The sequence below is a fragment of the Salvelinus fontinalis genome, chromosome 33 (assembly GCF_029448725.1).
Source record: "Salvelinus fontinalis isolate EN_2023a chromosome 33, ASM2944872v1, whole genome shotgun sequence".
NCBI classification, from domain to species: Eukaryota; Metazoa; Chordata; class Actinopteri; order Salmoniformes; family Salmonidae; genus Salvelinus; species Salvelinus fontinalis.
In genome coordinates, this window is record NC_074697.1 from 28,233,893 (window position 1) to 28,261,214 (window position 27,322).

At 42.2% G+C, this 27,322-nt stretch overlaps 1 protein-coding gene across 10 annotated transcripts; it reads left to right on the plus strand.

Moving 5' to 3' along the window:
• The first annotated feature begins 202 nt into the window (after nucleotides 1–202).
• LOC129831940 (phosphatidylinositol-binding clathrin assembly protein-like) lies at nucleotides 203–26,669 on the plus strand. 10 transcript variants are annotated; one of them, XM_055895572.1, is made up of 24 exons: nucleotides 203–770; nucleotides 12,451–12,593; nucleotides 12,890–12,965; nucleotides 13,126–13,243; nucleotides 13,666–13,759; nucleotides 14,015–14,126; nucleotides 14,353–14,459; nucleotides 14,657–14,698; nucleotides 15,475–15,486; nucleotides 16,338–16,423; nucleotides 16,753–16,876; nucleotides 17,095–17,228; nucleotides 17,512–17,612; nucleotides 17,775–17,930; nucleotides 19,993–20,076; nucleotides 20,409–20,504; nucleotides 20,716–20,820; nucleotides 20,900–21,013; nucleotides 21,236–21,266; nucleotides 21,392–21,491; nucleotides 21,684–21,746; nucleotides 24,216–24,323; nucleotides 24,648–24,752; nucleotides 25,248–26,669. In XM_055895572.1, exons 1-23 carry the CDS (start codon nucleotides 641–643, stop codon nucleotides 24,738–24,740), a joined length of 2,229 nt encoding a protein of 742 aa, XP_055751547.1. In that variant the 5' UTR covers nucleotides 203–640; the 3' UTR covers nucleotides 24,741–24,752; nucleotides 25,248–26,669. The 10 variants fall into 10 exon arrangements, with proteins under 10 accessions (XP_055751547.1, XP_055751548.1, XP_055751550.1 ...); XM_055895573.1 differs by having other exon boundaries at nucleotides 17,101–17,228; XM_055895575.1 differs by having other exon boundaries at nucleotides 13,141–13,243.
• The last annotated feature ends 653 nt before the right edge of the window (nucleotides 26,670–27,322 follow it).

Genomic DNA, 27,322 nt, shown 5'->3' on the forward strand with positions numbered 1-27,322 from the left:
CATATGCCTGTTTAGCAGTTTACCTTGAGATTTGGAAAATATTATTATATTATCGCTGAAAATTAAGGTCTAACTGCTTTGGTCTGGCATATTACATTCCCACCAAAACCACAATCAGTTGTGGACACCTGCACAGAATAGCATTTGATGGAATATGATGTCAAATCTGATTCCAGGTCGGCATGCTCAGTGTAAACGTCATACATTCTAACCTTTCTGAGAACAGAGCAGGCCCGCCATTTCCCTGAATGCTTCTAGTCCTTTAAACCCAGTAGGAGTGGCGATACGCAGACACACAGAGATCCAGTGAGCGACAGATCGGGATGAGAGATAGGCAGAGAATGAGTCAGCCTACCAAATGTACCACCGCATCTTTATTTATGAGATCAATTTGATCAAAGGCGTTTTTCGGATCAACACTGGACTGAAATAATCAAGCTTTGGATACGTTTGAATTTTGTTGTATAATTTTTCTTCTGCCTCGTCGCCCTGTCTTTTTCTTTCAGTTTTTCCCTTTTCTTTATTTTTAAATAGGTGGTGGACTGGAGGTGTCGACCGTGGAGATTATATAATTACAATTCATTTGGAACTTTATAGACATTGTGATTTTTCAAATTCTTTGTTGCATCAATAAACGAAGATGTCGGGGCAGAGCATTACTGACAGGATAACTGCAGCCCAGCACAGTGTAACTGGATCTGCTGTGTCGAAAACAGTATGCAAGGCCACCACACATGAAATAATGGGTCCGAAAAAGAAACATTTGGATTGTAAGTATCGAAATTATCTAGAGTTTCTGATGTGTCATTCATTAAAACCAGTCGGAGGTCTGCTTCTCGTGAGTTATGGCGATGCCGACAAGGCCTAAAGCCTGAGTGGATAGGCTAATGTTATCGCTATGTTAGCTCCTGTCAAAATGTATCAAGCATACATTTTAGCAAAACAAGAGCATACAATGAGACCGCTCGTAACATTATTTACCTGGACGTTAACAGTAATATCAGATTTGGATCATTTCAGTGTAGGCCTACTCATCCTCACTGTCACACATAGCTAGCTTTCTAGCCGTCTGTTAAGTGGTTTCATTCATTCTGCATAGCTTTAGGCTGCCCTCCCTGACCTAAACAGTTATCATGTAATTATCAGTCATAGTGTATCTTATCTTACAATTTATTGACATGTTCTCCATGTACAGTACATTAACGTTTTGGCTATACAAAAATGCCCCCCAAAATATATGTTTCAGGGAGTAAATTCAGTAGACCTATTTGATCTATTTACCATAAGAAGAACAACCACATTTGAACAGCTCAGCTGTGGAAACTACCTTGTTCATTTTTCAGAGTAGAATGCTTTGTCTCATATGTAAGGTGTAGCCTACATTATCATCACTACTAGGTGTGTGTCACTGCTGGGGGTGTGTCACATGTACAGTGCCTTTTTGAAAGTATTCATACTTCTTGACTTATTCCACATTTTGTTGTGACAGCCTGAATTCTAAATTGATTAAATATATTTTTTTCTCTCCCATCTACACAATACCCAATATATATATTTTTTCAAATGTATTGAAAATGAAATGCAGATATCCAATTTACATAAGTATTCACACCTCTGAGTCAATACATGTTAGTCACCTTTTGCTGCAATTACAGCTGTGAGTCTTTCTGGGTAAGTCTCTAAGAGCTTTGCACACCTGGATTGTACAATATTTGCACATTATTTAAAAAGATCTTCAAGCTCTGTCAAGTTTGTTGTTGATCATTGCTAGACAGAGATTTAAATTTCTTGCTGTAGATTTTCAAGCAGATGTAAGTCAAAACTGTAACTAGGCCAATCAGGAACATTCAATGTCGTCTTGGTAAGCAACACCAGTGTATATTTGGCCTTGTGTTTTAGGATATTTTCCTGCTGAAAGGTTAATGTTTTACCCTCAGTGTCTGTTGGAAACCAGACTGAACCAGGTTTTCCTATAGGATTTTGCCTGTGCTTAAAATAAACTCCCCAGTCCTTGCCAATGATTAGCATACCCATAACATTGTGCAGCCACCACTATGCTTGAAAATATAAAGAGTGGTACTCTTATGTTGGATTTGCCCCAAACATAACCTTTGTATTCAGGACATATCAAATAACATTTTTTGTCACATATACGTGTTTAGCAGATGTTATTGCGGGTGTAGCGAAATGCTTGTAAAGTACATTTATTTGCCACATTGTTTGGCAGTTTTACTTTAGTACAGGGGTGACAAACTCATTCCATGGAGGGCCAAGTGTCTGCTGGTTTTTGTTTTGTCCTTTCAATTATGACAGACAACCAGGTGAGGGGAGTTTCTTACTAATTAGTGACCGTAATTCATCAATCAATTTCATATTAGGGGAAACCCTGCATTAAACTCTAACTATTTTAAAATCACGATTGGCCTCATGGTGAAATCCCTGAGCGGTTTCCTTACACTCCGGCAACTGAGTTAGGAAGGGCGCCAGTATTTTTGTAGTGACTGGGTGTATTGATACACCATCCAAAGTGTAATTTAATAACTTCATGCTCAAATGGATATTCAATGTCTTTAATTTTTTATTTATTACCTATCTACCAATAGGTGCCCTTTTTGAGGCATTGGAAAACCTCCCTGGTCTTTGTGGTTGAATCTGTTTGAAATTCACTGCTCGACTGAGGAACCTTATAATTATCTGTATGTGTTGGGTACAGAGAGGAGGTAGTCATTCAAAAATCATGTTAAACACATATTGCACACAGAGTGAGTCCATGCAACTTATTATGTGACTTTTTTTTACTCTTGAACTCTAGGCTTGCCATAACAAAGGGGTTGAATATTTATTGACTCAAGACATTTCAGCTTTTAATTTTTAATTAATTTGTAAACATTTCTAAGAACATAATTACATTATGGGGTATTGTGTGTAGGCCAGTGACACAATCTCAATTTAATTAATTTTAAATCCATTTAACACAACAATGTTGGAAAAGTCAAGGGGTGTATGTCACTTCCAACTATTGTATGGTCTGTCTCACTCACCTTGTCTCTAGTTACAAAAGTGTAGCAATTGCTCACAGGAAAGGGAAATAGAATGTGTCAGGATGCCCTTTCATTGCAATGGAGTGTTATGCATAATTGAAATTCAAATGGACTAGTAGAGTTTTATCAATAATCAATTCATGATTGTGGGTGTTTTTAAAATGTTTATTTATTTTTTATAATCAACTGTAGTACACTCAAATCATTTTAGAGTTGTTTTCTCAATATTGCTTGGTAGGCCTATCCCTTTGCAATATTTGCTCAATCAGAAAATCAGAAGTCAAGAAGCCAACTATAGTCCTAGCCAAAGCTGTGTTTGCACTTGCACTTCTGTGAATGGTTTGGCTGTCTGTGTAGCAGAGCTGCCTGGTAACTTGCTAGTGGAGTAAGAGTTATTTGGTACAGAGAGCTCTTTATAGCAGTCAGGGCCAGGCACAAGGATTTTCCTCTGGACTCCAGTAGTCTGATTTAATCAGGCTGTAATACACAATTAATTGGTATATACTTTGTCACAAATTTTGAGCAGCTGAAGGACAAACCACACAGACAACTGGTGAATGTAATTCAACATTCTGGCTTGTAAGGAACATTTACAAATTTTCGCAGGCATTAGTTTCAGGCTGTATATACCAATTAATTGTAAATTACAGCCTGCTTAATCAGACGAGGCATCCATCAGACTGCTATATATATATACACTACCATTTAAAAGTTTGGGGTCACTTGTTTTTCCTTGTTTTTGAAAGAAAAGCAAAACATTTTTGTCCATTTAAAATAACATCAAATTGATCAAATACAGTGTAGATATTGTTAATGTTGTAAATGACTATTGTAGCTGAAAACGGCAGATTAAAAAAAAAAATATTTATCTACTTAGGTGTACAGAGGGCCATTATCAGCAACCATCACTCCTGTGTTCCAATGGCACGTTGTTAGCTAATCCAAGTTTATAATTTTAAAAGGCTAATTGATTATTAGAAAACCCTTTTGCAATTATGTTAGCACATGTGAAAACTGTTGTTCTGATTTAAAGAAACAATAAAACAGTCCTTCTTTAGACTAGTTGAGTATCTAGAGCATCAGCATTTGTGGGTTCGATTTCAGTCTCCAAATGGCCAGAAACAAAGAGCTTTCTTCTGAAACTCGTCAGTCTATTCTTGTTCTGAGAAATGAAGACTATTCCATGTGAGAAATTGACAAGAAACTGAAGATCTCATACAACACTGTGTACTACTCCCTTCACAGAACAGCGCAAACTGACTCTAACCAGAATAGAAAGGGGAGTGGGAGGCCCTGGTGCACAACTGAGCAACATATCATATTGCAGAATGCTGTGCTAGCCATGCTGGTTAAGTGTGCCTTTGAATTCTAAATAAATCAGTGTCACCAGCAAAGCACCATCACACCACCTCCTCCATGCTTCACGGTGGGAACCATACATGCTGAGATCATCCGTTCACCTACTCTGCGTCTCACAAAGACACGGCGGTTGGAACCAAAAATCTCAAATTTTGACTCATCAAGACCAAACGACAGATTTCTACCGGTCTCATGTCCATTGCTCGTGTTTCTTGGCCCAAGCAAGTCTCTTCTTATTGGTGTCCTTTAGTAGTGGTTTCTTTGCAGAAATTCAACCATGAAGGCCTATGAACAGTTGATGTTGAGATGTGTCTGTTACTTGAACACTGAAGCATTTATTTGGCCTGTAATCTGAGGTGCAGGTAACTCTAATAAACTTATCTTCTGCAGCAGAGAACATTTTCCGGATTGACTGACCTTCATGTCTTAAAGAAATGATGGACTGTCGTTTTTCTTTGCTTATTCAAGCTGTTTCTACCATAATATGGGCTTGGTCTTTTACCAAATAGGGTTATCTTCTGTATACCACCTCTACCTTGTCACAACACAACTGATTGGCTCAAACACATTAAGAAATTCCACAAATTAACTTTTAACAAGGCCCACCTGTTAATTTAAATGCATTCCAGGTGACTGCCTTATGAAGCTGGTTGAGAGAATGCCAAGTGTGTGTAAAGGGTGGCAACTTTGAAGAATCTCAAATAGAGGTCGATCGATTTATGATTTCTCAACGCCGATACTGATTATTTGAGGACCAAAAAAAGCCGATACCAATTAATCGCCCGATTTTATAAATAAATAAAAATGTTTATTTATTTGTAATAATGACAATTACAACAATACTGAATGAACACTTATTTTAGCTTAATATAATACATTCATGAAATCAATTTAGCCTCAAATAAATAATGAAACATGTTCAATTTGGTTTAAATAATGCAAAAACAAAGTGTTGGAGAAGAAAGTAAAAGTGCAATATGTGCCATGTAAGAAAGCTAACATTTAAGTTCCTTGCTCAGAACATGAGAACATATGAAAGCTGTTGGTTCCTTTTAACATGAGTCTTTAATATTCCCAGGTAAGAAGTTTTAGGTTGTAGTTATTATAGGAATTATAGGACTATTTCTCTCTATACCATTTGTATTTCATATACCTTTGACTATTGGATGTTCTTATAGTATTGCCAGCGTAACAGTATAGCATCCGTCCGTCTCCTCGCTCCTACCTGGGCTCCAACCAGGAACACATCAACAACAGCCACCCTCGAAGCAGCGTTACCCATCACTCCACAAAAGCCGCAGCCCTTGCAGAGCAAGGGGAACAACTACTCCAAGTCTCAGAGCGAGTGACGTCACCGATTGAAACGCTATTAGCGCGCGCCCTGCTAACTAGCTATCCATTTCACATCGGTTACACCAGCCTAATCTCGGGAATTGATAGGCTTGAAGTCATAAACAGCGCAATGCTTGAAGCATTGCGAAGAGCTGCCCTCAAACGCACGAAAGTGCTGTTTGAATGAATGCTTACAAGCCTGCTGGTGCCTACCATCGCTCAGACTGCTCTATCAATTTGTAAGTCGCTCTGGATAAGAGCGTCTGCTAAATGACTTAAATGTAATGTAAATGTATCAAATCACAGACTTAATTATAACATAATAAACAAATGCGCTTGTTAAATCGTCACACGTTTGGCGAAGTAGGCTGTGATTCGATGAGAAATTAACAGGCACCGCATCGATTATATGCAACGCAGGACACGCTAGATAAACTAGTAATATCATCAACCATGTGTAGTTAACTAGTGATTATGTTAAGATTGATAATTTTTTTAGAAGATAAGTGTAATGCTAGCTAGCAACTTACCTTGGCTTCTTGCTGCCCTCACGTAACAGGTAGTCAGCCTGCCACGCAGGCTCTTCATGGAGTGCAATGTAAGGCAGTTGGTTAGAGCGTTGGACTAATAACCGGAAGGTTGCAAAAATGAATCCCCGAGCTGACAAGGTAAAAATCTGTTCTGCCCCTGAACAAGGCAGTTAACCCACCGTTCCTAGGCCGTCATTGAAAATAAGAATTTGTTCTTAACTGACTTGCCTAGTTAAATAAAGGTGTAATTTTTTAAAGAAAAATAAATAAATATTATTTTTTTAAATCGGTGTCCAAAAATACCGATTACCGTTTGTAATGAAAACTTGAAATCGGCCCTAATTAATCGGCCATTCCGATTTAATCGGTCGATCTCTAATCTCAAATATAAATATATTTTGATTTGTTTAACTTTTTTGTTTTTTGGGGAGGGTTACTATATGATTCCATATGTTATTTCATAGTTTTGATATCTTCACTATTCTACAATGTAGAACATAGTAAAAAATAAAGAAACCCTTGAATGAGTAGGTGTGTCCAAACTTTTGACTGGTACTAATGTATATATACAGTGGGGAGAACAAGTATTTAATACACTGCCAATTTTGCAGGTTTTCCTACTTACACAGCATGTAGAGGTCTGTAATTTTTTTATCATAGGTGCACTTCAACTGTGAGAGACGGAATCTAAAACAAAATTTCAGCAAATCACATTGTATGATTTAAGTAAGGCACACTTTCCGAAGTCACTGTATGTTAAAAAATAAATAACTTGATGTTAGCGTCAAACCTTTTTTAATCGGTGTGATCATCCTCAGAAACGCTATTCGTCACAAAGATGCAAAAGTATCAGTGAATGCAACGAAGGACCTCTCTATTTAATTCACCCTCACTTTAATACATTTAATTATATACTGAACAAAAATATGAATGCAACAATTTTACTGAGTTATGGTTAATTTAAGGAAATCAGTCAAATGAAATAAATGTGTTAGGCCCTTTTATCTAAGGATTTCACATGATTGGGAAGTGATGCAACCATGCGTGGGTCTGGGAGGGAATAGGCCCACCCACTTGGGAGCCAGGCCCACCCATTGGGGAGCGACGCACAGCGAATCAGAATGAGTTTTTCCTCCCAAGGTTTTATTACAGACAGAAATACTCCTCAGTTTCATCAGCTGTCTGGGTGGCTGGTCTCAGACGATCCCGCAGGTGAAGAAGCTGGATGTGGAGTTCGTGGGCTGGCGTGGTTAAACGTGGTCTGCTGTTGTGAGGCCGGTTGGACATACTGCCAAATTCCTAAAACGACATTGAAGGCAGGTTATGGTAGAGAAATGAACATAAAATTATTTGGCAACAGCTCTGTTTGACATTCCTGCAGTCAGCATGCCAATTTGCATGCTTCCTCAATTTAAGACATCTGTGGCATTGTGTTGTGTGACAACTGCACATTTTAAAGTGGCCTTTTTTTGCCCCCAGCAAAAGGTGCACCTGTGTAATGAAAATGCTTCTTAATATGCCACACCTGTCAGGTAGATGGATTATCTTGGCAATGGAGAAATGCTCACTAACAGGGATGTAAACAAATTTGTGCACTAAATTTGAGAGAAACAAGCTTTTTGTGCATATGGAAAATGTCTGGGATTTTTTTTTCGGCTCAAGAAACATGGGACCAACACTTTACATGTTGTTTTTATATTTTTCTTCAGTATATGTGTTTCAATTTCATGCATGTTATATCTCTTCTGCACGCCAGTTATGCATAATAGGTTACCGTTCAAATGTCATTTTCATCGTGATTATGGGAGCATATTGCATGACACACAGGTATAATGGCGTGGAGGTTGCTGGTTCAGACCCCAACTAAAGCATGTAGTAGGCTAGCTACATACTTTATTTAATTTCCTAAATTATTTTGGGAGACATTGGTTTTGGAACTACTGGAAATCTTTGTGAAACCAAGGTGATCACTGGTCACTTAATCTGAAAGTGTCCACTTTTAATCACTTTTTAATCCTATGTACTATCTATGCTAAAGTTGTGAATTGATTCAGCCAGCCTGTTGTTTCACACCTGTTAGTTGAGTTTAGGCCTACAGTACTCTCCTGAGGTACAGGAGTCTTGATCTAACATTATGAGTGAAAGTTGTCCCTCCCAAGTTTCCTTGAATAATCAGCTAGCCATGCTAACTGCTGCTCTGGAAGGTTATACTGTCCTACTTACTCCTGAAAACATGAGAATATAGGCCAGAAAGCCAGGCCTGGTTATTAGACTGACTATCTGTTCATCACTCAGTCTGACTCTGAATGAGAATGGGTAAGCACAGGTTTGACTGGCATCCCCCATTCTCTACATCAGGGCTCCAACCTTGTTCCTGGAGAACTACTGTCCTGTAGGTTTTCACTCCAACCCTAATTTAGCTCACTTGATTCTAATAATTAGCTGGTTGATAGATTTAATCAGGTTAGTTACAACTGAAGTTGGAGGGTAGCTCTTCAGGAACAGGGTTGGAAAGCCCTGCTCTACATGAATTCTCTAACCATGTTTCTGGAGAGCTACCCTTCTGTAGGTTTTCGCTCCGACCCCAGTTTTGACTAACCTGGTTCAGCTTATCAACCAGCAAATTATTAGAATCAGGTGTGCAATATTACGGTTGGCTCGATGCATGAGCGCATTCAGTAGTATGACATGAGTTACTATATGCGGAGGAATGAGACTGAAATGTTTTAATGTTTTCTAAATGTGTATTATCGGAAGCAACAGAGACCAATAAGTCCAATAGACCAATTTTGACGTAGTAGTGTTCAAATCAAATGTTATTTGTCACATGTGTAGACCTTACAGGAAAATGATTACTTACAATCCCTTAACCAACAATGCAGTTAAGAAAATACCCCCCCCCCCCCCCTCCAAAAAAGTAAGCGATAAAAGTCACATAATTAAAGAGCAGCAGTAAATAACAATATTGGGGCTACTGTATATACAGGAGGTACCAGTACAGAGTCAATGTTCAGGGGCACCGGTGTCAAGGTAATTTAGATAATATGTACATGTAGGTAGAGTTATTAAAGTGACTATGCATAGATAATAACATACAGTAGAGGGGGGCGGGCAATGCAAATAGCCTGGGTAGCCATTTGATTAGGTGTTCAGGAGTCTTTTGGCTTGGGGGTAGGCTTGGCGTTCCGGTACCGCTTGCCGTGCGGTAGCAGAGAGAACAGTCTATGACTAGGGTGGCTGGAGTCTTTGACAATTTTTAGGGCCTTCCTCTGACACCGCCTGGTATAAATGTCCTGGATGGCAGGAAGCTTGACCACATTGATGTACTGGGCCGTGTGCACTGCCCTCTGTAGTGCCTTGCGATCGGAGGCCGAGCAGGTGCCATACCAGGCAGTGACACAACTCGTCAGGATACTCTCGATGGTGCAGCTGTAAAACTCGTTGAGGATCTGAGGACCCATGCCAAATCTTTTCAGTCTCCTGAGGGGGAATAGCTCTTGAACCATGTTAGTTTGTTGGCCCTGTCGATGAGAATGGGGGCGTGCTCGGTCCTCCTTTTCCTGTAGTCCACAATCATCTGTCTTGATTACGTTGAGGGACAGGTTGTTGTCCTTGCACCACACGGTCAGGTCTCTGACCTCCCTATAGGTGGTCTCATTGTTGGTGATCAGGCCTACCACTGTTGTGTCATCAGCAAACTTAATGATGGTGTTTGGAGTTGTGCCTGGCTGTGCAGTCATGAATGAACATGGAGTACAGGAGGGGACAGAGCACGCACCCCTGAGGGGCCCCCATGTTGAGAATCAGCGTGGCGGATGTTGTTACCTACCCTTATCACCTGGGAGCGGCCCGTCAGGAAGTCCAGGATCCAGCTGCAGAGGGAGGTGTTTAGTCCCAGGGTCCTTAGCTTAGTGATGCGCTTTGAGGGCAATATGGTGTTGAATGCTGAGCTGTAGTTAATGAATAGCATTCTCACATTGGTGTTCCTTTTGTCCAAGTGTGAAAGGACAGTGTATAGTGCAATAGAGATTGCATCATCTGTGGATCTGTTGGTGCGTTATGAAAATTGGAGTGGGTCTAGGGTTTCTGGGATAATGGTGTGCTTCCCTTTGTAGTCTGTAATAGTTTGTAAGCCCTGCCACGTCTGATGAGCGTCAGAACCGCTGTAGTACGATTCGATCTTAGTCCTGTACTGACGCTTTGCCTGTTTGATGGTTTGTCAGAGGGCATAGCGGGATTTCTTATAAGCTTCTGGGTTAGTCCCGCTCCTTGAAAACGGCACCTCTGCTCTTTAGCTCAGTGCGAATGTTGCCTGTAATCCATGGCTTTTGGTTGGGGTATGTACGTACAGTCGCTGTGGGGACGACGTCCTCGATTCACTTATTGATAAAGCCATTGTCTTATGTGGTGTACTCCTCAATGCCATTGGAAGAATCCCGGAACATATTCCAGTCTGTGATAGCAAAACAGTCCTGTAGTTTAGCATCTGCTTCATCAGACCACTTTTTTATAGACCAAGTTACTGGTGCTTCCTGCTTTAATTTTAGCTTGTAAGCAGGAATCAGGAGGATAAAATTATGGTCAGATTCCCCAAATGGAGGGCGAGGGAGAGCTTTGTACGCGTCTCTGTGTGTGGAGTAAAGGTGGTCTAGAATTTTTTTTCCTCTGGTTGCAAACATGCTGAAAGAAATTAGGTACAACTGATTAAAGTTTCCCTGCATTAATGTCCTCGGCCATTAGGAGCACTGCCACTGGATGAGCGTTTTCCTGTTTGCGTATGGCAGTATACAGCTCACTGAGTGCGGTTTTAGTGCCAGCATCGGTCTGTGGTGGTATGTAGACAGCTTGAAAAATACAGATAAAAACTCTCTAGGTAGATAGTGTGGTCTACAGCTTATCATGAGATACTCTACCTCAGGCTAGCAAAACCTTGAGACTTACTTAGATATCGTGCATCAGCTGTTGTTTACATATATGCATAGGCCCCCGCCCCGTGTCTTACCAGAGGCTGCTGTTCTATTCTGCTGATAGAGTGTATAACCCGCCAACTGCATGTTCTTAATGTCATTGTTCAGCCACGACTCAGTGAAACATAAGATATTACAGTTTTTAATGTCCCGTTGGTAGGATATACGTGCTTTCAGTTTGTCCCATTTATTTTCTAGTGATTGAATGTTAGCTAGCAGGACGGAAGGCAAAGGCAGATTAGCCTCTCGTCGCCTGATCCTCACAAGGCACCCTGATATTTTCCCGCAAAATCTCAGTTTCCTTATCCAGCGAGTGACAGGGATCTGGGCCTGGTCAGGTGTCTGTAGTATATCCCTCCCGTCCGACTCATTGAAGAAAAACTCTTTGTCTAATCTAAGTAATCGCAGTTCTGATGTCCAGAAGCTCTTTTCAGTCATAAGAGACGGTAGCAGGAACATTATGTACAAAATAAGTTACGAACAATGTGGGGGGGATAGCATGGTTGGTTAAGAGCTGATAAGATTGTCTTGTCTGTGTGCCCAAGAAAAGACCCAGGCCTCAAATAGAAAACTTACACAAACGGTTGAAAATCCATTTTCTTCTTAAAAAATGTTATGTTGTGAAGAGAAAATAAGCTTGAAAGGAACTTAGCCTAGTAGCTGACTTGTACTGGTTCATGGGGCTCATTAGAGTAGAGCTTTAGGCCAACTGAGGCTATAGACGAGTGGAGAGAACTGGTGGCGGAAGGAGCAACTAGTAGTTACTTAAGATATTTGACCAAAAATATATTGTTTGATTTAAAGATGGTGACATATTCATCAGGCTTTCATCTATTGAACTTCAGTAGACCCTCTTGAGGAATTGCCATGGCAAAAAACTTGAGAGAGGCAGCCTGTAGTACCGTAGCATAGTAATTAAGTGGCTTGAGTATAGTTGGGCAATTAGCAAGACCTTGAATTAAAGCTAATTGAATGAGATTTAGTTAAGGGGAGAGTGCCCGTGTCTCTGTTTGCACAGATTTAAAAACATTGTCTTTCATAGACTATCAACTGACTTGAACCCAAAATTCAACTCCCCCATAGGGGAAAGGCCTTGTATCCAAAGTTGTTTTAACCTCTACTGGCCACTACTGTTACTACTTGACATCAATTATCCATGGTCTTCGTAGACATCAAGCTATCGCTAACATGTCTCTCTCTGTCTGTTTGTCTCATCCTTAGACCTGATCCATTGCACCAATGAGATGAACGTGAACATTCCCCAGCTGGCTGACTCACTGTTTGAGAGGACCACCAGCACGAGCTGGGTGGTGGTCTTCAAGTCGCTCATCGCCACACACCACCTCATGGTCTACGGCAATGAGGTGAGCTGAGCTTACAATCACCACTCTCTACAGTATTGTCTATGGCTACATTCACCACTCATTACATTATTGTCTGTAATATATATTATTTCTATAATAGCAATGCTATAGTGTTGAAGTTTTCAGTTCAGACATTAAGACAATCAATTGCTAACCATGGAATTTCTAGGTTTATATAATAATCAATATTTTTATAAGAATCTGGAAATTACTCTGGTGCGCCGGTCCTATTCTATTTCTGTAGATCAATGGAAATTAAGAACACGGGTTGATACCCCTCTTTTTCTTTGATACAGCGTTTTGTCCAGTACTTGGCTTCAAGGAACACATTATTCAACCTCAGTAATTTTTTGGACAAAAGTGGTTTACAAGGTAAAGTATGAGTACTTGGCTCTCAACTGCTGTTTTCAAGCTCATCCTTAACTATTAGTGACAAATACTTATAAGCTGAAACAATATAACTTATGAATGACTATAGCATGATTCTCATGTAGGTTTTCATGACAAATGTAAGATTTATATCACTTCTCAGGTCTCTCTCTCCCAGGCTACGATATGTCCACATTTATCCGGAGGTACAGTCGATATCTGAATGAGAAGGCTGTGTCATACAGACAGGTTGCCTTTGACTTCACTAAAGTAAAGCGAGGGTAAGAAATTCCCAACATATCAACAAAAGAAAGTGGTATGTTTGTTTTTGACTGACCCTCTCCTTACCTGAATGTATGTCTATGGAGTTATAAAGGCTCAAACTATTTCTTACAAGAAACACTTTCCCCTTGCAGAGCTGCCCGCAGGTGTAAAAATAATTAAAATATTTATGACAGCTCAAATATTTAGTTGAGAAGAGAATAAGATTCCTGTCAGTTTAACGACAGAATGTCATTTTTTTCAAAATGTTCAACGCTTTTTATATCCCATGAAGTAATCACAGGGGTATTTCTGTAACTCTGGGAACGATTTGTTAACATGCAGTAGAAATTGACTGGCTGCGGCTATTCTCACTGATTCCCTCCCTCTCTGTCCTTTGTGCTTCTAACACCTATCTAACACTACACACACATCTCAACAGGGTGGATGGGGTGATGAGGACCATGAATACAGAGAAGCTACTGAAGACCATCCCTATCATACAAAACCAGATGGACGCCCTCCTCGACTTCAATGTGAGTCTGAGGTCAACCTCCCCAAAACTGTGCTGCTCAGGTCCTGTAATATGTACTGTAATATTAGAAGGTTCCTGGGGCTAACAGATTGTCAGGCATACTGATTACTGAATGGACAGTGCTGAAACCAGAGATGGACTCATTCCTCCACACTGACCTGCTCTTTAATTGTTTGTCAGCGAAGCCAAAGTCATTATTGTGTGTTAAAAGGGCAACTTATGGCTTATGTGAAACTGAATGATGTGTCTCTTTCAGGTTAATGCCAATGAGCTCACAAACGGAGTGATCAATGCAGGGTTCATGCTCCTCTTCAAAGATTCCATTAGGCTTTTTGCTGCATATAACGAAGGCATCATCAACCTGCTGGGTAAAACCTCAACTCCAACTGTATTTTCTTCGCTAGTTTCTGATCAATACTCTTTTAAAATGTTTAGTCTGGAGATGCTTTGTAGATCATTGTACTGTAGATCTTTTGATATGTACAGTACTACATTTTACTAATGGAGACTGGATTCTCTACAGCATTTATCCCTAGTGTGTCTACAGACTTTCAGAGTTAATGCCTGCTGTTTTTTATTTTTATTTTACCACAGAGAAATACTTTGACATGAAGAAAACCCAGTGTAAAGAGGGCCTGGATATCTACAAGAAGTTCCTGACCCGAATGACCCGAATCTCAGAGTTCCTTAAAGTGGCAGAGGTGATTTCTTCTTCACCTGCTTTGAGTTTGATGCTATTCATTCATTCATTCATTCAATACCATTAATTGAAGGGAACATCCTCAGATATATTTCAATTTTTGTGAGAAAATTGTGGTGGCAGAAATTAGGTAGTGGTAGAAAATAAGTTTTAATTTAGAGGCACCACTATAAGTTTGCACATATTCTCGTTTGACAGCAGGTGGGGATTGATCGAGGAGACATTCCAGACCTTTCCCAGGTAAGGACTTACACTCAACTCCCTGAATGAGCCTTGCAATATGAGGGATTTACTGGTAAAACGTAATAGACACACTCTGAACAAAAAGCCTACACACCAAACTTACTCTATCCATTTGTCTCTACAGTTGGATTACTACTCTGTCTCCATCTCTCTCTCGCTCTCAGTTTCTCTCCCTTATTTCTCGCTGTCACTTCCTATTTTCTTCTCTCATTCTGTATTCTCTTTGTATGTGTCTCTCTCAGTATTAACTCCTCTTATTTAATCAGCTCTGTTGCCCCACCGCACTATATTTACTCCACCCTGCACAACTGTCTCCCAGAGATAAGGCACTGCTCAGTGCATGAAGTCCTCCAGTGCATGTTGCCAATTGTTGCCTTATTTTTCTTCTCATTTTTCTTCTTCTTGATTAGCCTCTATCTACAGTAAATAAAGGTGTTAAGCTGTTAAGAGTCCAAACTGACTGTGTATCTTACAGTACTTCTGATTTCACACTGTACAGCAAATTGAATAGATGGCCCCCCACACCTGTTGCGCTACAGTCAGTCTTTGCAGTGGCACTGGTTATATTACAGTATTTCCAAGAAAAATCCCTCCTCGACCAAGGATCATACTTTTCCTTGAAAGTACAAGTGCACTAATTGTGTGTTATGTCCCCTAATACATTTTTTTATGAGGCACCTGTAGTGTTATACCCTTCAAATACATTATAGTTATTTATCTCTGACCATCACCACCTTTATATTCTGTATTTCCCCTTATCTTTCCACCTTTAGTTCACAGTTTGTGTAAGTATTCTCATCTCACTCTTCTTCTGTGTCTATGACTTGCTTTGGTGTTGTCTTTGCATGCCTCTACTCTAACTCTGTGTCTGATTGACATTGTGTACAATTTGCTTCACTCCTATAAAACACAAAGGTCTCTTTGTCACATTAAATGTACATAGCCCATCCAACATGGCTGCCCAGGTGTGCTTAGGCATTGCAAATTCAACACCACATACTGTATGATGTTGAAAGTGCTGTGGTGTGTCATCCACATACATTTCAATATCACTCATCCAATGGAGCTTTTAGCTGAAACGCATACAACCATTGACTGGTGGTGGGCTACCCACAGTCCTTTGTGTTTCTGCTTGTCCATCAATGTATTTCTGTAGTGTCTCGGGTTAGTGTTTGTCCCTTAGTGAGGAGCTAAACACTTCCCAGTAAAGTATTTTGTCCTATATTTATATTGTATTTATTAGTATTTTTTAATCCCAGGCCCCAGTCCCCGCAAGAGGCCTTTTGCCTTTTGGTAGGCTGTAATTGTAAATAAGAATTTGTTCTTAACTGACTTGCCTTGTTAAATAAAGGTTAAAAAAAAATGTAAAAAGTTCTAGAATCCAGTAACTAAGGTATAGTGGTATATGGGACAGTATAGTTAGGGACCTGAGTTTTTCTCACCACGTAACATGACCAGCTGAACGTTTTCTGAAAAGTTGTCACGAAACACTCAAGTCATATAGCTAGTGTATGTACAATACATTAGATGAACTAGGTTGCCCACCACTGCCTTAGATGGTTGTGTTCATATAGTACAGTGTAGCTGCATGTTTCCAACCCTGGCCTTTACTAACTGCTGTTCTCCATTACAACAGGCTCCCAGTAGCCTTCTGGAAGCTCTGGAGCAGCACCTGGCCTCACTAGAGGGGAAGAAAGTCAAAGATTCCACCGCTGCCAGCAGGTATGTACAGGATGGGCTACATCCCAAATGGCACCTTATTCCCTACATAGTGCACTACATTTGAACAGACCTTGGTCAAAAGTAGTGCATAGGAAACAGGGTGCCATTTGGGACGTATCCTATGTCTCACACTGGAGTGTCTTTGGCACTGAGTCCACTATTCCCCCTGCAGGTAGCCTAGAAGCGGCTGCCACTATAATAACTGATTTGCTTTGTGCACAAGCTGTTAAGCCAAGATTGCTTTAATTATTATTCATGGTAATGGTTATTGATGTTTTCAGCCAGGGTTGCTGTAGTATTCTGCCTAAAGGTGCTTACTGTTGTTTCAGGGCCAGTACTCTATCCAACGCAGTGTCCTCGCTGGCCAGTACAGGGATGTCTTTTACTAAAGTAGACGAGCGGGAGAAGCAGGCTGCTCTGGAGGAGGAACAGGCTCGTCTCAAAGCACTGAAGGTACAGCCGTCATGACGCGTGGATCACAACACCAAAATGATTAGAATGGACATGGTTTCATGTTGCCTGTCCCATCTACATGTGAAGGACAGTGATATGTTGCAGTATGCAGGCAATGATTTGAACAATTCAAAGCCTTGTTTGGTGGATCCAGTATGGCCCACATGCATAACTACAATCATCACCTACTGTATTTGACTTGGACTCATTCCACCCAGGAACAGAGGCTGAAGGAGCTCTCGAAGAGGCCTTCCTTTGCCACCACAGACACGTCTCCTGTCTCCACCACCGGGGTCACTATCAGCACAGCCCCAGCCATCGACCTTTTCTCCACACCCAGCTGCTCCAATGGGTAAATGTTCACCTACGACCTGTGAAGCTTACCCACTCATGTGGTTGACCAGAGAGGTCAGCGTGGATTATGTATAAATTTGCTGCTAACCACTGATACAGGGTCAGATATTTCTTTATTTTCCTAGTGGTTAAGGTTAGGATTTAGAGTGCTCTGATTCTAGATCTTTGGTTAGGGGGAACCTCTACCTCAATACTTCCGTGTGTATCTGGTAATGCTTATGTTTAGCTACATGTCCCAGTGTGGATTCAGGTATCCCATCACTGCTGTCTTCTCTCCTCAGTGCTTTGAAGATGGAGAGTGACCTGTTTGACATTCAGCAGACGTTTAACCCTTCAATGCAGGCCAGTTCTACAGGGCTTCCTGTGGCAACAGCATGGGCAGGTAGGAGAAACAGCCACCACCACAGGACCACTCTATTGTCTGCTGTCTTCTACCATGACCTGTTCTGCATGCTCTCCCTCTCTTCCTGTTGTGTCTGACTCTGATGTCCTCCTGTTCTTCTCTTCTGTATCTCGTCTTTCTTTCTCTCCTCTGCCTGCCTAGATCCTTTCACCTCTGCTGAAGCTGGAGATGACTCCATGCCAAACCTTAACCCTTTCCTGTCAAAAGTCGTTGTCGATGCAGCCGCTCACTTACCTGTCGTGTCCTCCGACGGTGTTAGCTATTCCTCTAGGACGTCTGGTCATGAAATGTTTAGTGGTAAAGATGCTCTTTGTTCCTCCTGAAATATCCTTCCTGTGTCTGTGGGAATTTGATGGAAGTCTCTCATAACTGTTACTTCTGTCTACATGTACAGTGCATTGGGAAAGTATTCAGACCCCTTGACTTTTTCCACATTTTGTTACGTATCATCCTTATTCTACAATGGATTAAATTGTTCACCCCATCAATCTGCACACAATACCCCATAATGAGAAAGCAAAAACAGGTTTTTAGATTTTTTTGCAAATGTATAATAATTTTTAAACTCACATTTTACATAAGTATTCAGACCCTTTACTCAGTACTTTGTTGAAGCACCTTTGGCAGCAATTACAGCCTCGAGTCTTCTTGGGTGTGACACTTGGCACACCTGTATTTGGGGAGTTTCTCCCATTCTTCTCTGCAGATCCTCTCAAGCTCTGTCTGGTTGGATGGGGAGCATCGCTGCACAGCTATTTTCAGGTATCTCCAGAGATGTTTGATCGGGTCCAGGCTCAGGCTGGACCAATCAAGGACATTTAGAGACTTTTCCCGAAGCCACTCCTGTGTTGTCTTGGCTGTGTGCTTAGGGTCGTTGTCTTGTTGGAAGGTGAATCTTCGCTCAATTCTGAGGTCATGAGCGCTCTGGAAAAGGTTTTTATCAAGGATCTCTCTGTACTTTACTCCGTTCAGCTTTCCCTCAACCCTGACTAGTCTCCCAGTCCCTGCCACTGAAAAACATCCCCATAGCATGATGCTGCCACCACCATGCTTCACCATAGGGATGGTACCAGGTTTCCTCCAGACGTGAAGCTTGGCATTCAGGCCAAAGAGTTCAATCTTGGTCCTTTAGGAGCCTTTTGGCAAACTCCAAGCAGGCTGTTGTGTGCCTTTTTTACTGAGGAGTGGCTTCTCTGGCCAATCTACCATAAAAGCCTGATTGGTGGAGTGTTGTAGAGATGGTTGAACTTCTGGAATGTTCTCCCATCTCCACAGAAGAACTCTTGAGCACTGTCAGATTGACCATTAGGTTCTTGGTCACCTCCCTGACCAAGGCCCTTCTCCCCTGAATGCTCAGTTGGCCAGGCGGCCAGCTCTGGGAAGAGTCTTGGTGGTTCCAAACTTCTTCCATTTTTAAGAATGATGGAGGCCACTGTGTTCTTGGGGACCTTCAATGCTGCAGAAATATTTTGGTGCCCTTCCCCAGATCTGTGCCTCGACACAATCCCGTCTCGGAGCTCTATAGACAATTCCTTCGACCTCATGACTTGGTTTTTGCTCTGACATGCACTGTGACCTTATATAGACAGGTATGTGCCATTCCAAATCATGTCCAATCAATTGAATTTACCACAGGTGGACTCCAAGTTGCAGAAACATCTCAAGGATGATCAATGGAAACAGGATGCACCTGAGCTTAATTTCGAGTGTCATAGCAAAGAGTCTGAATACTTTTGTAAATAAGGTATTTCGGTGTTTTAATACATTTGCTGAAATTTCTAAAACCTGTTTTCATGTTGTCATTATGTGGTATTGTGTATAGATTGATGAGGAAAAATTGTATTTAATCAATTTTAGAAAAAGGCTGTAACGTAACAAAATGTGAAAGTCAAGGGATCTGAATACTTTCTGAATGCACTGTAAATGATCTCATGGCTGTCTAAAGTTAAGTGTTTGTTGTGTACCTCGAAATGCAAAGCCTCCACTTGCCATATTTGTATTGTAGCACAGTCCTATAATGGAAGCTAAGGTTTGAACCACAAGCTAACACTGTGACGGTGGAGTTACTGGTTATGTTCTTTTGATAGGCTCCCATGCCAGTTCAGTCTAATATGAGGCTTTATCACACATTTTAGTGTCTAGTAAACCCATGTCCAAGATTATTCTGACTGAGTGGTTATGTTCAAATTATGGTTTTCCTGCTGCTGATATATATTGTTTCATAATGTATTCAAATAGGCCATTGCTTCTAGATTCTGATATTACAAACCAATAATTTGATTATTTTCTCTTGTAGTATCCTCTTAGCAGTTTAAGTTTAAATCTGTTTCCCTTACTAATATTATTTTTGATTTTCTAGATCGTTATAATCCCTTTACTGACACAAACTCGTCCGTTTCAACCAATTACAAACGCACAGTGCGGATAGAACACTCCATCTCAGGTACTACGATGGCTCACCATCCCAGTCTATGTTTCCTGAGCCCATAGGCAAACATAGACCCCTCAACCCATGTAATGTGTTTAGTGGCCCCATAATAACCCTATGGTTAGGGTAGTCTGGTGATTTAGATGACTTTAGTGTCAATAGGATATTTTTATATCCTTGTACTCTGCAGTTCCTGTTTTGATTTTGTTAGTGTCCCTAATTCTAACAACTCAAACTGTCTCCTTTTTGTCTGTACTGTCACTTTGCCTTGCCTGCCTTTCTTGCCGTGCCTTGAAATGCCTTCCATTGCTCTCCTCTTCTTCCTGCTCCTCCTTTGGCGTTGTCAGACTCCTTCTGTGGTGGTCCAGTGGCCATGGCCCAGCACCTTCCACACCAGGCTCCCTACCCCACTGAGCCCTCTGCTGTAGCAGGTCAATTCAGAGGTAGAGTACTAGAGAAGCTGTAGCTCTACTGTAGCAGGTCTATTCAGAGGTAGAGTAGTTCTTTCTACTAGCCATTTAGGAGACCACCATTTTCTGTCAGGTGACTTTCTGTAACTATTTAGCAGCTGTGACTTTGACACCAATGGAATAATACTTCTCCATCATTGCACCTGCTGTGTTCTGAGCAGCCTCCCCTTTGACCTCTTTACAGGGTACTCCACAGCAACACAGGCCCCTCCCCCAGGAGCACTCCAAGTGGACTTCGAGTCAGTATTTGGAGCCAAAGCTTCCGGTGCTAACAACATGGAATCTGATGGTGAGGTGTTGACTATTATACTGTTTGATACACATGGTGTTTCACATCCAACCAATGTACACCTCTCTGTCCTCCTTAGACATCCTGAAACCCACCATGGTTGGCTCCAATCAGGCCCTGTGCTCAATCAATCAGCTGTCAGACAAACTGGTAGGAGATGACCTGGACTCCTCCCTGGCCAACCTGGTGGGAAGTAGGTGTCACAACGTCATGCTAGGATATTTCATTCAGGTTAAATGCCCAGAACAGAAAACTATGAATTTAAGAGAGATCAACACCCATCTTTGCCTGAGTGAATCATGGTGTCTATTTATATTTTATTTTATATACTCCTAGGTTAGACCGCACAGCTATAGCAGCAGAATTAACTGTTTCTGGATGTGTATATCACATTTATATTACTATCCTCTTATAGATCTCGGGATTGGAAATGGCATAACGAAAAAGTAAGTGAGCTGTTCATGCTGTTCAGTCTCTTCAACGTGCTGTGGTCAGTGCTGGATGAAGAACTGTTCTGTATAGCCAGCAGCAGTTAGGAGCCAGTGCTAATATTAGCTGTCTTAATCTACAGTGACATCCACTGGAGCCAGCCTGGGGAGAAGAGGCTGACTGGCGGTAGCAACTGGCAGCCCAAAGCAGCCCCAAACACCACCTGGAACCCCGTCTCCATGGTAATACACACTACACTGGCCTCTTAAGTACTGGTGCTCTTATCTGCCTGTGATGAGTGTTTTAGCTAATGTATCACTCGAGTGTTGGTTTCAAACAAACAATGTTAAGAAGTTCTTGACTTGACATTGGTCTGCTGTATTCTCTGTGGGAAAAGATGTTGCGTCATCATTTGTGTGTTTGTATCTCCACAGACCCCCCCAGTCATGGCCTACCCTGCAACAACACCCACAGGCATGATGGGAGGATATGGCATGGTCAGTATCTGTCAGCTGGATGTCTGGCTCCATTACCACTAAGGGACGTAGCCATACATTAGCTAGCACTAAGGGACGTAGCCATGCATTAGCTAGCACTAAGGGACGTAGCCATGCATTAGCTAGCACTAAGGGACGTAGCCATGCATTAGCTAGCACTAAGGGACGTAGCCATGCATTAGCTAGCACTAAGGGACGTAGCCATGCATTAGCTAGCACTAAGGGACGTAGCCATGCATTAGCTAGCACTAAGGGACGTAGCCATGCATTAGCTAGCACTAAGGGACGTAGCCATGCATTAGCTAGCACTAAGGGACGTAGCCATGCATTAGCTAGCACTAAGGGACGTAGCCATGCATTAGCTAGCACTAAGGGACGTAGCCATGCATCAGCTAGCACTAAGGGACGTAGCCATGCATCAGCTAGCACTAAGGGACGTAACCATGCATCAGCTAGCACTAAGGGACGTAGCCATGCATCAGCTAGCACTAAGGGACGTAGCCATGCATCAGCTAGCACTAAGGGACGTAGCCATGCATCAGCTAGCACTAAGGGACGTAGCCATGCATCAGCTGGCACTAAGGAACGTAGCCATGCATTAGCTGGCACTAAGGGACGTAGCCATGCATCAGCTGGCACTAAGGGACGTAGCCATGCATCAGCTGGCACTAAGGGACGTAGCCATGCATCAGCTGGCACTAAGGGACTTAGCCATGCATCAGCTGGCACTAAGGGACTTAGCCATGCATCAGCTGGCACTGGGGGACTTAGCCATGCATCAGCTGGCACTGGGGGACTTAGCCATGCATCAGCTGGCACTGGGGGACTTAGCCATGCATCAGCTGGCACTGGGGGACTTAGCCATGCATCAGCTGGCACTGGGGGACTTAGCCATGCATCAGCTGGCACTGGGGGACTTAGCCATGCATTAGCTGGCACTGGGGGACTTAGCCATGCATTAGCTGGCACTGGGGGACTTAGCCATGCATCAGCTGGCACTGGGGGACTTAGCCATGCATTAGCTGGCACTGGGGGACTTAGCCATGCATTAGCTGGCACTGGGGGACTTAGCCATGCATTAGCTGGCACTGGGGGACTTAGCCATGCATTAGCTGGCACTGGGGGACTTAGCCATGCATTAGCTGGCACTGGGGGACTTAGCCATGCATTAGCTGGCACTGGGGGACTTAGCCATGCATTAGCTGGCACTGGGGGACTTAGCCATGCATTAGCTGGCACTGGGGGACTTAGCCATGCATTAGCTGGCACTGGGGGACTTAGCCATGCATTAGCTGGCACTGGGGGACTTAGCCATGCATTAGCTGGCACTGGGGGACTTAGCCATGCATTAGCTGGCACTGGGGGACTTAGCCATGCATTAGCTGGCACTGGGGGACTTAGCCATGCATTAGCTGGCACTGGGGGACTTAGCCATGCATTAGCTGGCACTGGGGGACGTAGCCATGCATTAGCTGGCACTGGGGGACGTAGCCATGCATTAGCTGGCACTGGGGGACGTAGCCATGCATTAGCTGGCACTGGGGGACGTAGCCATGCATTAGCTGGCACTGGGGGACGTAGCCATGCATTAGCTGGCACTGGGGGACGTAGCCATGCATTAGCTGGCACTGGGGGACGTAGCCATGCATTAGCTGGCACTGAGGGACGTAGCCATGCATTAGCTGGCACTGAGGGACGTAGCCATGCATTAGCTGGCACTGAGGGACGTAGCCATGCATTAGCTGGCACTGAGGGACGTAGCCATGCATTAGCTGGCTCTAATGGGCGTAGCCATGCATTAGCTAGCACTAATGGACGTAGCCATGCATTAGCTAGCACTAAGGGACGTAGCCATGCATTAGCTAGCTCTAAGGGACGTAGCCATGCATTAGCTAGCTCTAAGGGACGTAGCCATGCATTAGCTAGCTCTAAGGGACATAGCCATGCATTAGCTAGCTCTAAGGGACATAGCCATGCAGTAGCTAGTATTGCTCCTCTACTGGTCTCCCCCCCCCCCCCCCACACACACACATACGACATACAGACAGTCATGTCATTTTTTTTAAAACACACCTCTTGATGCACTTGATTTTATGTACTTCACTTGATTTTATGTAGGCCTACTTTTAATGTGAGATGTCCTTAAGTATTTGTAAAGGTGTCCGCTAAATAACATGTATTATTATTTACGGAGGGAATAGGCGGAAAGTATAGCTAGCCCTGAGAAGTAATAGCCATACAGCAGAGATGGCACTGACAGATAATAGCCATACAGTAGAGATGGCACTGACAGGTAATAGCCATACAGCAGAGATAGCCCTGAGAGGTAATAGCCATACAGCAGAGATAGCACTGAGAGGTAATAGCGAATAAGAATAACAGTAATAAGTGCTATACATGCTTCTGTGCTATGCAATCTACTGTAGCGTGTCTCTTATGCTTGATGTTTCTCTATGCCATTGTCTTTAGCCACCCCAACAGCTTGGCTCTATGGGTATGATGAACCAACCCAACATGATGTACAACCAGCCCGCCATGAGGCCGCCCAACCCCTTCAGCTCTGTATCCAGCGCCCAGGTGTGTGTTCGTATAATAATCAGTTGTGTGTGTGTACCATGCACGTGAGTTCAGTGTCCAGGTGTATTCAGTACTGTGCATAGTTACATTAGCTGTGTGTGTGTGTGTGTACTATCCCCTGTGATAACAACAGTGTTCTAGTTTACTCTTACCTCTCAGGAGGAGAGGGACAAAATCTGTCTGTCATCCCTTTCCTCAAGAGTCCGCAATTTTACCCCCCTTGGAGTAACCTGTCTTTCACTTGATCTGATCCCTCCCCCTCACTCACACTCTCGCTCTCTCTGACCTCTCCTCTCCATGTGTTTCTCCCTCTCCCTGTAATAGCCCTCTGCAGCCTCTAGTCCTTCCAGCCAGAGTCCTCTCAGAGCCCCTGGACAGGACCCATTTGCACAGCTCTCTCTCAAGGATTTCTTGTAGAGCGTCTCTTAGGTACAGCATGCTCTGTGCTTGCGGATGTACATGCATGCACAGCGCGGCTTTACACTCATGCTTCTCCTTTTTTTCTCTTCATTACTCTTCCTTCATTTGAAAACTCACTGCTTCTTCCATCTGATCAACCACTGCTGTTTATTTCCTCTGGCTATATCTCTTGCACTTTATATGGGCCTGATTTAATTGGTTTGTGTCTTGCTCGCTTAAACAATCAGCAGATGCATTTCAGCATTTTTTACTTTGTTTTACACTTTCCACAGACACGGTAGCCATTACGTCTTTGCTGATATGCGTTTTCCCCCCATGCCATGACTTCAGATATAGTATTGTAGTTTTTAGCCAATAGGTTGGCATTGTGACAGTTGCTTTTGCTCTGAGGACATTGTGATGCCTTTTCATTGCATTTATTCAGTTTACCATTTCAGCACCACCATGAGTGAGCTGGTAAAACTCTGGTCTAATCAATCCTTGTATGATGATTTCCACCCACAGATGCAGTTCATGTAATACGAAGTGTCTCTCAGAAGATGAAGCACTTAGCAGCAAAGCTTTGTCCTCGTTGCCAGTCTAACTCTTCACAGAAATGTTCACCCCCTCCCCCCAAATACAGACATGTCAAGAACACAACGAACAGTGCAACGACTGGAGGAAAACCATGGAAACCATGTCCAAATGACGCTGGGAAGAAGAGAATTCACCACCCATTATTCTGTCATTTGTCCAAGACCTCAAGTGATGCTGCTGTAAAAAAAAAAATGAAATAAACCTATAGGGGTTCCACCGCCATTTTATAATCTGTAAAGATAGCTATGGGTGCTGAGAGACTTTGATATCTAATGTACTGGAAATACTACTGTGGTTGGATATAACAGCTTGGTGTTCTAATCGAGGGGGAGGGGGGACATGAAGAAAGAGGAATCCTTCCCTCTCTTGATCCGATCATCAGTCATCCATTTCCTAGTTATTTAACTGTCACTGAGTAGTGATGCTAATGACGTTTACACCTGTTTTAGTTTGTCTTTTTTACTGTGTTTACAGTAGACATTCCTTGTGTGTTTTATTTATTTATTATTTGGTTTTAAGACTGGGGGAAAAATCTATAGTACATTGAACACCTGTGGGAGTGCTTCAGCATTAAACATGGATGTTGGATTGTTTCATTGGAGAGGTAAAGAAAATAGATATTATATAAAATACACATATAAATGCAATGATAGAGCACTAAATGTTCTCCAAGTTTTGTGTTAAGAACAATTCTTACTAGCTCAAATCTCATGATTTCCCCTGTACTAGCAGAGTAGGGGGTTCCGGTATGAGTCAGTAATCTATATAGTCAATTCTGTGCCTAGAGTTTTTTGCAATGGAACAACTTTTCTGTCTAGTTGAAAAACACTTCATCCACGTTTCTGAAGCATCACACTGGGGTGGGATCCATTTTGCTTTAAGCTTGGCATGCCATCGACTCACTGACCATTTAAATGGCTGCCTTTACTCTGAATGTGAAAGAATTGCTTTTATATTGCACACATCTTTACACGCTACCTGCAACAGCTCCTCAGCTCTGACTCCCTGGGAGCCAGACGAGAGGAGAGTGTGTCTGGGTGTTGCAGATACGAAACAAGGGTTACAGTTTTGATGTAAATTAGTTGTATAAAGATCCAGTGGAACAGGGTGAGAGAGGGGCACTGTTGATCGGTGCTCTGTGTATATAAAACTGACTGTTCAACGGAGAGGGAAGTGAAAGATGTATGAAATATGAAAGCAATTCAATCAAAATTTAACTCTACCTAAGTTTGATTCAGGATATTTTCTGCATTTGTCCTGCGCAGATTATATTTTGTTTATGTAATTAGAACGTGTAGCAGACATTAACTGAGTTTTTTTCTTTTTCAAATAAAGAGCAGCTTCCACAAAGTGATGTTCTTAAACATTTTATTCAAATGTGTTGGTGAATATTGCAACAGTGATGGCATCTTTGGCACTATGGTTAGTATATATGTGGATTCTCTTAGCTTTTGGATGACTTTTTGCCTTTCTCCTGTATTTCAATATTTTATGTCCTCAGCTTCCTTTGTAGGAGATTTCATGGAGCCTCTGAACAAGACTGCCACCCTGTGTCCAATTTCTATACTACAAACCTGTGGTTATTATACAGTAATGTAGCTTACTGTATATGTGTATACTGCATTTGGATAAAATCTACTTTACTCCAACAGCATGTATGCAATCACTTGGAGACTATTTACAGTGTTGTTTTTTATCAACATTCACGTTTGCATTTTTTCACGCCAGCCTGTTTAAACACCTGTCCAACAAGCCTCAAGTCTACACTCCTCCTTGACAAACATACTCACCGCTATTATCGCAACAATCATCATGACTTTGTGGGTTGGATCTTGAAGTTAAGAATGTCACAATTGGCAGGGAATATGCCAGATGGCACGGCTAATAAATTAGCACCTCGTGTACATTTTACACAATTTTACTTATTCCCATTGTGGCATTGGCACTGTAATAAGATTGTAGTACGATTACATTACGTTAGCCTAGATACCCCATGAAAAAAC